Source organism: Ovis aries, chromosome 13 (genome assembly GCF_016772045.2).
Source record: "Ovis aries strain OAR_USU_Benz2616 breed Rambouillet chromosome 13, ARS-UI_Ramb_v3.0, whole genome shotgun sequence".
NCBI lineage: Eukaryota > Metazoa > Chordata > Mammalia > Artiodactyla > Bovidae > Ovis > Ovis aries.
The window spans coordinates 18,152,245-18,168,359 of record NC_056066.1 but is presented as its reverse complement, the minus strand read 5'-3'; the positions used below and the strand labels follow the sequence as shown (position 1 = coordinate 18,168,359).

The 16,115-nt window shown below is 35.7% G+C and overlaps 1 protein-coding gene across 28 annotated transcripts in view; it reads right to left on the bottom strand.

The window, feature by feature from the left end:
• PARD3 (par-3 family cell polarity regulator) overlaps nt 1-16,115 on the bottom strand; it is a 569,666-nt gene that overhangs the window by 222,685 nt on the left and 330,866 nt on the right. For 16 of the 28 annotated variants that reach the window (XM_027976558.2, XM_027976565.2, XM_027976560.2 and 13 more), the window contains 3 exons: nt 13,581-13,709; nt 11,257-11,295; nt 1,454-1,642 (listed from right to left, as the gene is read on the bottom strand). In XM_027976558.2, coding sequence (XP_027832359.2) covers nt 1,454-1,642; nt 11,257-11,295; nt 13,581-13,709 — 357 coding nt within the window. The remainder of the gene's footprint in view (nt 1-1,453; nt 1,643-11,256; nt 11,296-13,580; nt 13,710-16,115) is intronic. The other 12 variants (XM_027976561.2, XM_027976566.2, XM_027976568.2 and 9 more) reach the window with 1 other exon arrangement.

Sequence of the window (16,115 nt, the reverse complement as noted above, 5' to 3'; positions counted from 1 at the left end):
CACTAATGGATTATGCCCAATTGAACACTAGCATAATAATGTGTAAGCAGCCCTTGCAGCCTGTGTCTACTTCAATCATTTATACATTTGTAAATCAAGTCATTATCATAATCTGTTTACCAAAATAGCATACTAATTCAAAGGACACAAAGTGATTACTTTCCTGCTTCCACAGACACCCAGAGAGGTTATTTACAACCCAAGACATGCAAAAGCTCCAGGCTATTAGACAATTGCAGAGAAGAGCAGCAACCCCCCCGAACAGACAGCCAGGACATTTTCTCTCCTCTGGGAAACAGAAGTGACCCACGAGAAGCGAAGGGAGAGAAGAGGGAGGGATTAACCTTTCCCGTCAGGCAGGTCTGTGCCAGAACCTGAGCTAAGTCTCTGCAAAGATAATCTTCATTTCACTAGCATGAACCTGGGCTGTGAACTCGGAGATCAAAAATGAGGAGCTGAAGATAAGACTTTCATCCCCAAATGGCACATCACTGAGATTTCACCTGTTGTTTGATCCTGTTTAGGTTATTAGGCAAAAACCCAGAAAACATTTAAGTGTTACAGGGGATCAGAATACGCCACCCCAACACACACCACTTTGGCATAAGGATTATTCTCAGTGGAAGGCAAGTGAGAAATGTCAGACACAGAGAAAGGGCTCTGTCCTCGCTGCCTCTGGCTGAACCCAGGGGAGAAGGTCCTTGCTGTGAAGATGCCAGGTCTCTTCTCTCTCACCTGGAAGTGGAGGGCGACCCTCACACAGAGACAGAGACTTACTGAGATGAGTCCTCAGAAACAAACCTATAAAAGGAGACTTTTCTTCCAGGGGTTCCCTTCAGAGGTTTACCATCCCACAGCTGACTGCAGCTGGAAGCCCAATCCGTCTTTCTAATCCCTACTCTAAAACTTACCACCATTTGCTAAAATGGTATGAGAGTGAGTGAGTGAAGTCGCTCAGTCGTGTCCGACTCTTTGCGACCCCGTGGACTGTAGCCCACCACGCTCCTCCACCCATGGGATTCTCCAGGCAAGAATACTGGAGAGGGTTGTGATTTCCTTCTCCAGGGGATCTCCCCAACCCAGGGATCGAACCCAGGTCTCCCGCATTGCGGGCAGATGCTTTAACCTCTGAGCCACTAGGAAGCCCAAATGGTATTAAATGGAAGCTAAAATGGTATACAAGCTTCTAAATCTAACGCTTCCTTAGGTTTTCACTTCTTCCTGGGGAGTCCCATACACATAAAATTGGAAATTTTACCATCAGTAAAATTTGTAAACTTTTTCTTCTGTTAATCTGTTTTTTATCGGTTTACTTCACAGGCCACAGAAATGAACATATATAGGGAAGAGGAATGATTTCACCCCAACCACTTAAATGTTTCCAAGGAATAGGGCTATAAATTAAACACTTTTGTGAGTGCGCACAAGCTTGATAAGACTGACATTGGCTTACTTTCGATGCTGCTCCTCCATTGATAATGGACTTGACGAAGATTCCCAAATCTGCGTGGTTCTCTTTCGACCGGTTACCTTTGACACTGACGCCAAGACCAGCAGATCCTGAGTCATTCAGCGGAACTTCAAACGTCAGAAATTCCCGGGTGCCGTCAGGCGTGAGAACAGTATCCTCATCTTCTGCTTTCTAACAGGAAACAAAATTGCACAGTTATATTCCAATGTTTCTGTTCTTTTGAAGGACTGCTAATGAGCAGTTCTTTAATTGTAACAGGCACAGTATTTCCACGGAAGTTCCACAACAGGATGCATAACAGCACACACTGCACCCCCTCCAGATGATTCCTGGAGCCAGCTGCTAATATTTTTATGTGACACTTGTTTCAATATCGAAACAAACCTAAACCAGATTCTGAGAAATACAGGAGAAAAAATGAAGCAGAAGGACTAAAGACATGTAGACCCTTAGAGTTTTGGTCTGTTTTTCTTTTTCGTGGGGGGTTTTCATCTGTTTATATATTCTAAACCACAGGAGAAAAACAGAAACAGCAGGCAATCAAAATAAATAAACATAACTCATTTGTCTCTTTGTTTTTCACTAGGAATTTTCAGTGTTATTAATAGATTAATGTTCATTAAGGGTGTATCATTTTATTCTCAAACAACAACAAATCCTGATAATACAGTCAGCAGAAAAAGGGGTTCATTTTCAGAGAGTTGCTAGAGAGTTTTAACCTTCAACATTTGTGAGACAAAGTAGAGATAAACAACTTTAGAGAGATTTTTTTTTCCACAGTACTGTATGATACATACTGCAGCTGGTGGATAGTATTCAAGCAATATTATTTAATTAAAGAGTTGTATATGCCGACCTTGATTTTGTAATAGTAGACATCAAGTGCATAAGAAGACTGCTGCAGAACCCAACACATTGCAGATGCACAAACTTTGCCCAGCTCCTCCCCAAAAGCAAGGAGCAAGTGAATGCTTTAGGTATAACCTGATTAAAGGCAGTGTGATGACATATAAGTATTTGGACACTGGGAGAGAACGTCCTCTGCCTTCTGTAATCCTTGGTAGTGTTCCCAACTGTACGCTGGCCATCTAGACATAGGGCACAAGTTCTCTGAATCACAACTAAATGCCTCATCTAAGCTTACAAGTTTTCCTCCTTCTCTTTTCGTACTTTTGGAATATTTCTCCTGCATCCACCTAGTCATTCACACTGAGATTATCAAAATACGCTTGAAGAATGGTTAAACATCTAATGGTACTTAATGAGGTTGGACTATAAGGCATGCTTTGAGGATTGCACTTTTAAGAACTATTCAGTTACATATGTGTAAGCCTACTGCAGAGCAATGGAACTGTGGGTAGACTTCAGTTTTTTTCTTTGCATCTCAACAAATTTTTTAAAATTTTCTAATAATTATCAAAATTAACATAATAATATAATTGTTAAAAGACATTTGGAAAGTTAACATGCAATCTGAGATATCTCAATCAGATGAAATAATTTTTGAAGTACAGAGTTAATCAGTAAGAGTCTTTTTTTAGATTATCATAATACAAGAGGTACATTATCCAAATCCACAATAATGTGATTTTTTTGTTGTTTCTAACTTACTAATAGTCAATGCTAACACTCTGTGTGCCATCTGGAAAGACAGCCTCAAAGTTATCAGGACAAGGTATGTTTAAAAAAAAAACCCTAATATGTTAAAAATATGAAAATTATATAATAAAGAATATTTTTAAAAGAACTTGAGAAGATATAGAGGGATAGTATGTTAACTATACAAAGTACCAAAATCAAAATAAATCCTATACCTGTGCATTATAAAAGCCTTCTTACATTTAAAATATTCCCGGAGAATAATTACAGCTCAAATAAAAATCAATGGATTGGGGAAAAATAAACATTATACTCTATTAAAATACTGACATCATATTTACTATGCAAAAGTATCTTTATATATTTGTTTTGCTCTATAAATTTTATTTTCATCCATATGGTTCAAAACAATTGGAGAACATAAATAAAAACCTTGCATGAATGAACATAGCTACCTCAATATAAAATGTTTCTGATGTTTGAAATACAAAATCATACCAGAACACAATAGAGCCCTTCTAATTTAAATTCAGAGGAAACTGAAAGATAAAATTCACTTTGTGAATCAGAACCAGTACTTACATTCCTGGGAAAATTGCATTTGAAAAGACACAGAAACCAAAGACAGTCCCTTACAAGGGCACTTTTAAGTCTGATCATTCACTGCATTTATTTGCCTCAAATCTGGAAGCTTCTTAATTGTCACTTACTGATTTGTAGCTTCAGTTTGATTTTTTAATGTTTACTTAATATATTGACATTTCCATAATGTTCTACTAAGACTTAAAATTTTCATTTTTCTTCTACTCGAAAAATCAAGATAAGGAGCTGACTGAATACGTGAACAGAAATTTTAATCAAGTTCAAATCATTTCCTGACATGTTGCCCTGCTCCGAACCTGTTTTAAAGGAGACTGTATTCTCCATGGATAAGTTTCATTCCTTATGAAAACTGCAGGATGGGAGTTTAATACTCTTTCCCAGCTTTCTTATCGAGTCTTAAGTCATTATTGTCATTAAAAACATTTAAGTGAGAGATTGTACTTTTCATTTGATACTGTATTATTAATCCATTTCGCTCTTGACATAAGACTGAAATTAACATCAGTTTTTAGAACTTAATTCTCCAGAAGCAAAATGTTTTTTAAAAATTTGCTCTTCAAAAACTATTTCAAAGTCTACTTTATACAGAATTTTTCCAAAAATCTTACTAGTAATGGGATCTCTTCATTCTGATATAAGGAGAAGCTAATTTTCTATCATCTTCAACTGTTACTCCATCCAGATTCTGTACTGTATCAACTGTTTCTTGAGTCAAGATTTTTCGTAAAGAAACACAATAAATATTTTGTTTCCCTTTAATTTGCTCCTTAAGCCATTTGGACATGAATGTCACTCAAATACACATCATGTCCCTCATATGCACACGTGATTTTTTTCTATCAGTACAATCTGGCATGTTTTCCCTCAGCCATTACTCCATAGGCATTTTTGCCTTCTAATGCCCAGGAAAAGAGAGCATTTTTGCTAAGCATATTAGAAACAGAAAACTTAATGTATAGGCAGTATGAAGGCTATTTATTTTCCCACTAATCCTCAGGATGGCAGAATAGATGCACACATATGTGCAGCGAGACAGAAAAATAGCCACAAGAGATCTGCACTAAAGCCTAGTTTTCCTTTCTGCCCCAAACAACAGTCCCAATAGCCGAGGGGACAGAGCTGGCCCACAGGCCACTCTGAGCCTGCAGTTAATTTGCAAACTTGCTAGCAAGGAAGTAGAAGTTGATTATATTATGTGGCCAAAACATGATCATTGGGCAGCGATCAGCGCTAGGATGCGGAAGACAGGCAGGGCCAAAAATTTTATGATGAATCTTACAAAATAAGTACAGCATCATATTCTCATGCCTAACTTGAGTTTTCATACAAGTTAAAGACAGAATACACTAATTCAACATCTAGAGTTTAAATAATATGCAAGTATAGCAGACAAATAATAATAACCATTTACAGTTTTAATCAAGAGCAGGATTTTTTAAAGTAAGAGATGGTTCTGTGTTTATATTTTTTGCACAAAGGAATAACTCTACAGTTTAAGCTATAGATTTTATTTTACCCCATATGCAAGATGAATGTTTATGAATGATATTTGGGCTGATACTTTAAGGTTAATTCCTCTTATTAGCAAAGTTAAAATGCCACATCTGGTTTTATGTGCTCTTTTCTGATTCAAACAGTAGACCTAAAATAAATAACATTTAAAAATTTTTTTAATGTTTTGCTTGATGCTACAAATACTGAGGAAGGAAAAAAAAAGGTTTTGTACTGTTGTTAATCTGTAATGTGAAGTCAGAAAAATCATTTCTCCAAGAAACCCCACAAACCCAAATTGAGGGACATTCTCAAAGTAATTTGCTCTTCAAAAATGAAAACCAAAGATAAACTGAAGAAACACTCTTGATTAAGAAAGACTAAAGAGACATGACAACGAGATGCCAGGCGTGATTGTACAGTGGAAACGGGACCAGAATCTGAGGCATATGTATCCATTCGTTTGTTCACGTCTGCACACCGTGAAGGACACTAACTGAGACATCAGGTGATACGACTCTGCTAAGTCACTGCTGACTTCATGGCTTGATGACTATAACCTGGTCACATGCAAAATGTCATTCTTTAGGATGCACACACTGAAAGGTTTACAGATGAAGGGGAATTACGTCTACAGTTTATCTCAATTCTGAAACAAATTACACAATGGAAAGGAAAGATGCAGATATTAGAGGGAGGGGGAGGGAAGAATGGAAGAAAATTACATATCAAATGTGGTTAAATATTAACAAAAAGACAAATATACTGGTGCTCCTCAGGCTATTCTCGAAACTTTTCTGAAAGAATGATGTTTTAGAATAAAAATTACACATAGTAATTAATCCAGAATAGTATTGCTATATCTAAAACAGTCATTTTTAAAACAAACATATTTTTACTACCAAAATAACCTTTAAAATGATCTGAGTTCAATAGCAAAAAAAAAAAAAAAGAATAACTTTCAAAGATAATTTTTATCACTATACCATTAACGAAAGACAATAAAAAATAGCTAAGATATATTTCCCAAGGGAAAATACACCAAACATTAGGAAACCTTTAACTTACTTTAGTGAAAGTAGGGAATTTCAAATGACTCCCCTAAAAATAGATACAGATTCATTATACAAAATCATTACTATTTTTGTAAGATCAGGAAAATATCATTCTATCCCAATCTTGGAATAAGATTGTTTTAAAGTAAGTTTGAATCATTTGAATTGAAAAGTATTTTACTGAATCATGACTTAAAGCTTGAGTACTTAAAGCACTAGAAATAGCACATATTTTATAAAATTATTTGTGATAATAGCAACATTTGATGGTCAAAGCCAAACTATTATGATTAATTTAACATATGATTAACATATGATTAGGTTAACATATGATTAATGTGTGATTGTAGAAATCTTCAACAAAAACTCAAATTAGAGAATTTTGTATTCTTCCATCAGTGTTAGCCAGGAGAGGCCATGTTTGATGATCAGTTTCTCCCAAAGAATTTATACAAGGCTTTGAATGAAGAAGTACTAACCCATAATTCCACCCCCATTAGGCTCGCTATGTGCTTTGTCTTACTTTGGGCTATTTTTTCCCCAGCTTTCTTGAGATATATTTGACATGTAACATTGTAAACTTAGGATGTACAAAGTGTTCATTTGATACATTTATATATTGCAAAACAATCAACAGCATAGTTTAGCTAACACACCTCCATCACCTCACAAAACTACAGTTTTGTGGTGAGAACATACAACAGAGTATTATCAGCTATGATCACCATGCTCTACATTAGACCTCCAGAATTCACTCATCCTATGAACAGCAGAAGTCTGTACCCTTTGTCCAGTATCTCCTTTCCCTCACTCTCCTGATCCTCCAGTCCGCCAGCTTATCTCTGTCAGTGTGCAGGTCTTTCATCTCCTCGGTTAAATTTCTTCCTAAGTATTTTTTTTTTGATCCTATTATAAATGGGATCATTTTCTTACTTTACAGTGGGGTCAACATGGTAGGCTCTACTTGATCCACCACAACCATTAATTAATAAGCCTATGGCCAGACTTACTGATAAGCTCATTAATTTTCCAGATCAAGATTAAAACCTATCAGTTAGCTTATCCTCAAATTTCCTCAGTGTATCCTTGCAGCTTCTACAGGGAGATGCCCCTGGCTCTGCAAGGGATCCTAAGTGGAGATTCCATGCATGTTAAATTTTTGACCTTTAAGCATGTTTCATATCTTATCCATATGCTCTAGTATCATCTCTAAAAACTGTTATTTTCTAAAGCCCTACTTATATCCAGTAGCTCTGAATTTGTTTTACATACAATGATATTCTTACATGATCTTAAGAAGAGTTCTTGGGGGCCTTCCTAAAGCAGTTTTGCACTGTCCTTTAAAGCCCAAGGAAGAAATTGGTACTTTGGTAAGTTAAGGCCTAAGAGCCTGCAGGTAAATTCACTACTTCTTGTGATGCTTAATTTTGTGTCTATTTGGAAGGTGTTTTGGGATAAGATTAACATTTAAATTTGTGAATCTGAATAAAACAGATTACCTTCCATATCATCTAATCAGTTAAAGAAGAACAGAAAGATAGGCCTGCCTGAGCAAGGGGGATGCTCAAGCAGACTGTCTCTGAACTTCATCTACGCTGTGGACTCTCCTAGGTCTCTGCTGGCCCACAATGCAGACTTTGACTTCCCAGCCTTCATAATCACACAAACCCATATCTTATAATGAGTCTCTCTATAACTATCTATACATCCCATTGGTACTGTTTCTCTGGAGAACCCTGGCTAATACATACGTGTATTATCTTGTCCAACCTGGATGAGCACAAAACTAAACTGTCAAGTGAAGAAACTTCCCAAAGGCAAGGAGTTTGTTCAAGTCATGGAATAAGTGACCTTGCTGCTGCTGCTACTGCTGCTAAGTCACTTCAGTTGTGTCCAACTCTGTGTGACCCCATAGACAGCAGCCCACCAGGCTCCCCCGTCCCTGGGATTCTCCAGGCAAGAACACTGGAGTGGGTTGCCATTTCCTTCTCCAAAGCGTGAAAGTGAAGTCGCTCAGTCATGTCTGACCCTCCACGACCCCATGGACTGCAGCCCACCAGGCTCCTCCATCCATGGGATTTTCCAGGCAAGAGTACTAGAGTGGGATGCCATTGCCTTCTCCAAGTGACCTTGAGCCTACGCTAAATAATTCAGCTTTTCATCCAACTTTGAATGGATAACCTAAAACTCAGTAGGGTTTCTAGCTACCCATTCTGGCTAATTAAGACAAAATTTAGAAGATGTACAAGAATCCCAAGTCTCAGACATTTAAAAGGTCTATCAGCCATTGGTACAGCTTGGCTCATCTACCTAAATGACCTTTTTTACAATTTCTAAGACTTAATCGGTTCTGGGAGTCATTATAATCAACTAATTGGGCTTTAGGGCATTCCATTCTCAAGGTGCTCACAAACACCTGAAAGTTTAACGAATATAATGTCAGAGAACTTCACTACGTGAATGAATTTAAGACTTGCCACCAAAAGGTAGAGAGAGACCCTGAAAGCCAATTTTTAAACTGTAATTTTAACATAAAATCTCTAACAGCCCCAAATGGTTTTGCCTATCAAAAGTAGAAAGAGAGACCCAGGTGTGAGACGACCAAAGAAAGAACAATAAACCGAAAACAAAACATTTAGACCAAAAAAAAAAAAAAACCAACCCTTTACCTTTCTTTACCTAGCTTGGAAAAACCCTTATCAGAAACCATTTCCATTTCCATCTCAAGTCCGATTCACATACGCACATACCATCTCTTTCGTTCAGGGGCCTGAATGGGTATTGGCTCTGGCATCTATCATGACCACAAAAGGTTTGGGGTGAGGCACAGAATAGAAGGCACCTGGGCATTCTCAATGGAATACCACCTTTAAAGCCAAGGCCACTTCTTCCCAGTGGTGATCGAAAACTTCAGAGCTAATCCTCAGTTTCCTCACCAGGACTGATTACATGTTTCAAAAGAACACGCTGATCTTATGGTATCGTTCTCCATCTCAGATCATCTTAGGCATTAACAGATACAGCTTATTTGTGACGCCATTCACTTTTCCAAAAAGTTCTATGATATTAAGGTTCCAAACACCAAACAGTGGTTCTTCACCCAAGGAACACACTGCAAAATACTTCCTGCTTTTAGTATCTATCTTGCAACTCTTTCATGGTGCAGTTATTGCTATACAAGTTTTTTAATACATATTAATCAGACCCATCAGTCTGCTCTCTTAGGACATTTTGACTTTGTCATGCCAGGACAACCATTCACTAGCCAAATTTAACAGAAATTTTTCACATATTTCCTTAATACTTTTTGGTATGTTTTTAGATTTAATTCAATAATCAATTGAGATTTATTTTTTATGGTGAATAAAAAGGAATCTAAATTTTTTTTTTTACAAAGGAATCTAACTTTTTAAAGTCAATGGCCAATTGTTCTAAATACTAAATAAACCACTCTTTACCACTATTTTGAAATGCCTCCTTTAACAAACATGTGCACACATGTAAACACTGGGACCGCTTCCATCATCAATGTGTTTAAATTATCTACTTGTCTGTTCCTACAACAACATCATGCTATTTCAATGCTTAGCTTTATAATGCATTTTGCTAGCATTGTTGTTTGTTAAAATAGGAAATAAAAAAGACATTCTTAAGCCCTACTTGATTCTTTAGAATTAATCTGTCTGATTTTGCCTCAACCTACCCCACCCACAACCACACACACACACACACACACACACACACTACTGTGATTTTGATTAACTATCACAGACCTATTGATTTAATGGATAAAAAATGGAGGCTATGAATTTCCTATAACCTATACTTATAAACGTGTAATATTCTCCAGCTTGTTTCCTGACCTTTGTCAAAAGTCTGATTATTCATCCATTTTTTGTAACAATGGAATATTTGAAAATGATATTTTGCTTTTTTATTAGGTTCAAAGCTGTCTGGCTATGTGTCAATGAAAATTAAATTATACTATATTTTAATAGTGCTAATTATGTCATCCAGATTCAAATATTCATGTTAGACATATTATTTGTCTAGCATGCCAAATTTGGAAAAATACATACCCACTGTAGATATGGTTTTGCAAATTTTCATTTTCTTCACAAGGGTTTGACAATGACATGTTTTTGTGCTGTGATGTTTAATGGATAAACTATCCTGTCTGTTAGATTTTCTACTGGATGATATCATGTGTCAATATAAAATACCCTCTCTTTTTTTCCCCATGTAGTGCATTCACATATACAAAAAGATAAGCTTAGAAACTAATATGGCAATTCTTTCTCTTTCATTATGTTAGTACTGCCTGCCTATTATTTTATTTTCAGCCTATATTAAGATTTGTCTTCTAAACACCTATTTTTGCATTTTAATCAAAGCTGTGAAAACTTACTTCTGTTAGGAGAATTTTTAGTCCCATATAAAATGTCATAATAACTGATAATAAATTAAAAAATTATTAAATATGTTATTATGACAATATGTTTAGTCTAACTGCTGACATATTTTACTTTTCCTATTTATGACACATTTTTATGCCTTATAGTCCTATTTTTTTTACTTGAGTTTTCTTTTTTTCATTTTTGTAGCCAGTTATAATATAGCACTTCACAACTCATAAAATACTTTACATATATATATATGTATGTATGTATGTATGTGTCATATACATATATGTGTGTGTATGTGTGTGTCTTATATGTGCATGTGTGTGTGGGTGTGTGTATATGAAATTACGAAGCTCACCAATTTTAGTCCCTCTTATTACGCAGGTGAATAGGAGAGCCTTTAACATCCATTTTTTAGCCCTGTCTGATCAAAAATAATCATGAAATAGTCTTCATTTGGGGTAGTAGCAATAAGTCACTTAGAGCAAGATCAGTTTATGATTTAATAAATCTATGTAGGATCTATTATGAGCCAGGAAAAGAGAGGACAAGTAACTTCATAATTAATTAGTAAGAAGTTAGTTCAATTTATCTTTCCAACATCTCTGCATCCTGCAAAAGACAAAGCTCTTACCGTTTCTTTTGGAATCTGCATCTGGCTTGGCTCTGCATTCTAGAAGAATTGAAGAAAAACATAAATACAGACTGACCAAAGCCATCTTCAACACACAGGGAGACAAAGCTTTACTTTCAAGGAAAAATTGTTTTTTCTTAAAATCAACAAAATATATAGAAGGTGATCAAATTATGGTTGATATATTACTCTGTCTTGCAAAGTTTCATTGATATGGTTATGTTATCTTGTGTGTGTGTGTGTGTGTGCTGTGGAGGGTGGTTCTTTAAAATTTTTTCTCTAGATGTAAATTTTTAGTTGCTCATTTGGAGTACATCATGAATTTATTACTGGGAGGAAAACAAATCCCACAAAACTGCTTCTCTATTCCTGGCACTGTTTCTAATTTTGTTTTCTAATTTTCCTAACTAAGTCTAAATTATAAAGTATATTGTAATTTGATAGCTAGGCCAGATAGTAACAGTCTGAACCACAGTCTGAACCGCAAGCATTATACTTTATAATATTACACAGGTTATAAATGTGATATGGTTTTCATATACTATAGAGTCAATTTAATTAATATAGTTATATGGTTGACTTACTAAAAAGGTACCTATTGATAAATTTTGCTTTAGACATAGAATTTAAATACAAACACCCCAAAGAAAGGAAAAGTGTTCTGTATCATTTTAAACACCACCCCCCACCTTTAAGTTTTCAGAATTTTCTTTTTTTAAATCTTGTATAGCAGCTGCAATGTGAATAATAAACTGACGGCCTACTGGCTCACTCCTTAATGAAAAGCTCACAAGCAATAAATTAAATAACCAAGAAAAAAAAAAAAAAAGAAGGCAGCAGAAGGGGAAAACAGAAGCCTGGCAGATCAAACTTGGGCCAGGAGAACCTGACTAACCTTAAGCTGGTCTATGCTGGCAGGAACTCAGGAAAGGCTGTAAGAGCAGCAGTTAAGCTTTGGCAACCTAATAATGCCAACTATCACCCAGGCTCAGACACACTGAGGAAGGACTAAAGCTTCATTGCATAGAAAGTTCAGTCTTTTTTTTTTTAAGTGCTCATTTACAATTTAATAGAGACAACTCCAGATTTAGGATCAGGTGGCATTTTAAGCACAAAATTGGATAACAGTGGGGGGAAATGGAAAACTGAATTTAAATTGAGAAATAATGCATTAAACATTTTTAAACAGAAATAAAGAAGTTTTTGTCATTTCTTAAAATCTATTTAAAACACAAGTGTTCAGTTTTCAGCCCTATCACAATCTGAAATTTCCATGAAATCACAGTAAATTGTCAATGTGTGTGTCACCAAGGGATGAGATATTTCCATGACTAAAAGGTATTTGTTTTATAATAAAGGGGAATTTTTACTAACCATGACACATCTATATTTGAAGGATTAGCCTAAGAGAATTAGGGTAATCAGAAGAATTTTGAAACTGCATCCCTAAAACCTACCCACTCTAGTATATATGGATTAATTATTGTTTAGATAAAGCTAAAAGCTATCTGAAAGACAGATTAAATGCCCTAAAATGACCCAACTAGAATATCTTTTGAAATATACCAAATATCACTTGTTTTTGAAGTAAATTGATTTTCCTACAACATCAAAATAAAAAAAATTAAGGTGATTACTTATATTACCAAGAACCATGTCAATTTAATATACATATTTCACTCACACCGATACTGCACAAATACCAGTATCTAATATTTAGATACATTGACATATGTATAAAAAGTGAAATAAATAGTTTGCAAACAAACCCCTTTTCTTTTATGTCATTCCAAATAATGTCTATATTAGGAATTAATGCCCCCAGGGCTTCTTGCATCTCAGGTCTTTTTACTTTCAGTAAGACTATTTAATTAAGGCCCTCTTTTTCATACAACAGTAAGCAAGCATCTTTATTTGGCTTAGCTACATGTACCATGAAAACTTGAAATATGAAAATTTGTCATATGTAGTGGAGAATATGGCAAGCTTTCAACAACAGCCTTTGAAGTGACAGTTATGGAATAATCGACATCTCTGTATTCAATCAGTTCATCTAAAAGTGTTCAGTAATAAACATTTGCTGTCCCAGAAAATATTCCTGCAATTTGATTTTCAAATATTTCTGCATGCAACATTGTGGATATTTATTTCCAAAAGGGAGGAAATGTGAGTAAAGAATGCTTATATTACGTTAAGACTGAAAGATACATAAAATGTAGAAATGGCTTGGAAAATGCTTTAATAAACATTGGCTAGCAGGTAGCTAGCCCAGATCCCTGACTCATGTGTGTCGGAAACCATTCATCTGCTCTGAAGTTACACACCAGTTCCCTTGGGTGGAAGGCATCTTCTTGGCGAAAGACCAGAAGGCTCACAGTCCCTTCCATCTTGGTGCTTCTCAACAAGGAAACAACTTCCTCCTGGGATTTGCCTGCTAGATCGACTCCATTAACCTAAAACAAACAAAAAGTTTTCAGCAATGATACCACGCAAACAGATTAACAGGAGACGAGACACATTCTAGACTGACCATGTCTGCCATGGAACAAGGCTCATTACATGACATATTCTGCCCTGATCTGGTAACCACCAGGCTGCTCGGGCTAACAATGAAAGGCATACCAGCTATCTTGAAGCAAGGCAGGAAACAGTCAATCTTTCAGATCTCATCAATAAATCAAAAGCATAGCCACTAGCACATTAACAAGTAACCAGAGATACAAATATCGCTACAATGCCACATTGACACAAAACTTCCTATTGTTGAACTCAGATTCCATGATGCCCTTATTCATCACAGATTTTCTTATATCAAAATTTAAAAGTGCCACCCTTACAGGGGTAGTAAAACACACTAAAAATATTTTGGTAAAAGCATCTTAGCTTTCATTGAAATGTTATTGAAAATTATGGCAATAACTTTTTATCACTAAATAGCAAACACAGAAGAATCTCTACAAAATAAAAAGAGGGCAAGCAGTATTTCATCTCAAGATTTTTCAATGTTTTAAGAGAATTCTACCAGGAAAACAATAAAGACAGAGATAGATTTTAAACAACTACATCCTGGGGAGTCTCATCATTGTAGAAATTATAATAACATTACCAGCAACAGGACATAGCTAACAGAAATGAGAATGGAAATTTCTTTTAAAAAGTATCCAATACTACTCTTTTTAGACAGAAATAACATTGAGTTAAGGCAATTAAGTGTATCACTTAAATAGTAACATCAAAACTTTTCTGTAGTTAAAATATGTTTTGGAACCTTTCCATAGTAACAGGTTTAAAGAAAGCAAAAATTTTCTAGATCATTTTTAAAAATTAATCACATGATACTTGTTTTAAATGTACAGGCTTAAAAATATCCAGATACTCAGAAAACTTTTTGCCCATGGAACTGTTGGTATTCTGTAGATATAACTACAGATACTATAAAGTTACGTTAAAATATGCTTGACAGCTAGAGAAAAGAAAGCCTAATTCTGAAGAGGTACAGCTCGCAGGCCCTTCCATTCCTCAAAAGGTAGAGCAAAAGCCTCTCTAATGTGTCACAAGTAAAGTGATTACACGATGAAAGGGAGACACAAAAATAAAGTGATTACCTTCTGCAAAGAAGAAGGCGGCAGTGGGGTGGGGTGGGGGCGGGGTGGTGGGGAGGTGCAGGGAGAGAGGGGGAAAAGGGGGACAGGGAAACAGACTGTTTTTTTTTTTTTTTTTAGGGGCAAAAAATAACTGGCTCATGTCCCAGATGAGACACTTTCTAAATGAAACAAGCTACAACTACAAATGGGGACTAATATGCACCCTTACTCATAGCCTGAGGACAGGAGGTTCTTTCAGCAAACAATACCTATTTGTACTCAAACCTTTCTTTTTATTGGGCTTCTATCTGTATCCCTTTAAAACATGGTGTCACACTAACAGACAAAGAGGAAAAAGGGAGATTGAAGGAATCTAGGCCTAAAATGCATATGTGGGAAAAAATCTGGAAGCTATTCCTTGGTTTCATTACCTTTCAAAAAATTTTTAGGAGGAGAGCTAGAGCTGGAGAGATTCAAGCGACATATGAGACTACAAGTTAAGGAAAAAGGAAAACATCATAAACATTTACCTTAACATTAGCATATTTTTAAAGTATAGTTAAATTACAATGTTGTATTAATTTCTGATGTACAGCAAAGTGAGTTAGTTATACAGATATATACCTTATTTTTTTAAATAACCTTTTTCAACGCCATGCTCCCCATGCAGAAGGCACAGGTTCAATCCCTGGTTGGGGAACTAAGATCCTACCTGTGCACAGCACAGCCAAAAAAAGAAAATACTCTTTTCCAAAGAGGGCATATATGGATACGTACAGTTGTTTCACTTTGATATACAGTAGACATTAACGTAACAGTGTAAAGCAACTAAATTCCAATGAAAATTTTTTTAAAATAATAAAATAAATACTCTTTTCCATTATAGTTTATCATAAGATATTGAATAGAGTTCTCTGTGTTGTACAGTAGGACCTTGCTGTTTACCCCTTCCATATATTTAACGTTAGTTCTTGAATGCTAGTTAATAATTACAAAACACAGCACTTACCACTAAAAATACAGACTGTTTTCTAAGGAAAACACTAAGAAAAACCACTAATAAGGGGCCCTCTTTCTCAATCATCTTCACCTTAATTTCTACATGCACAAAACTCAGGCAAACAGAAATTAGCCATCCTACGTATGTCAAAGAGAGCCTCAAAGACCAATGAACCGAAACCGTTGAGGTACAGAAAGGAAACTTTGAAAAACTATCTTTTTTTTCCCCCTGACATTTGATTTTTATGTCTCAATTCATTCTCCACGCTGACATTT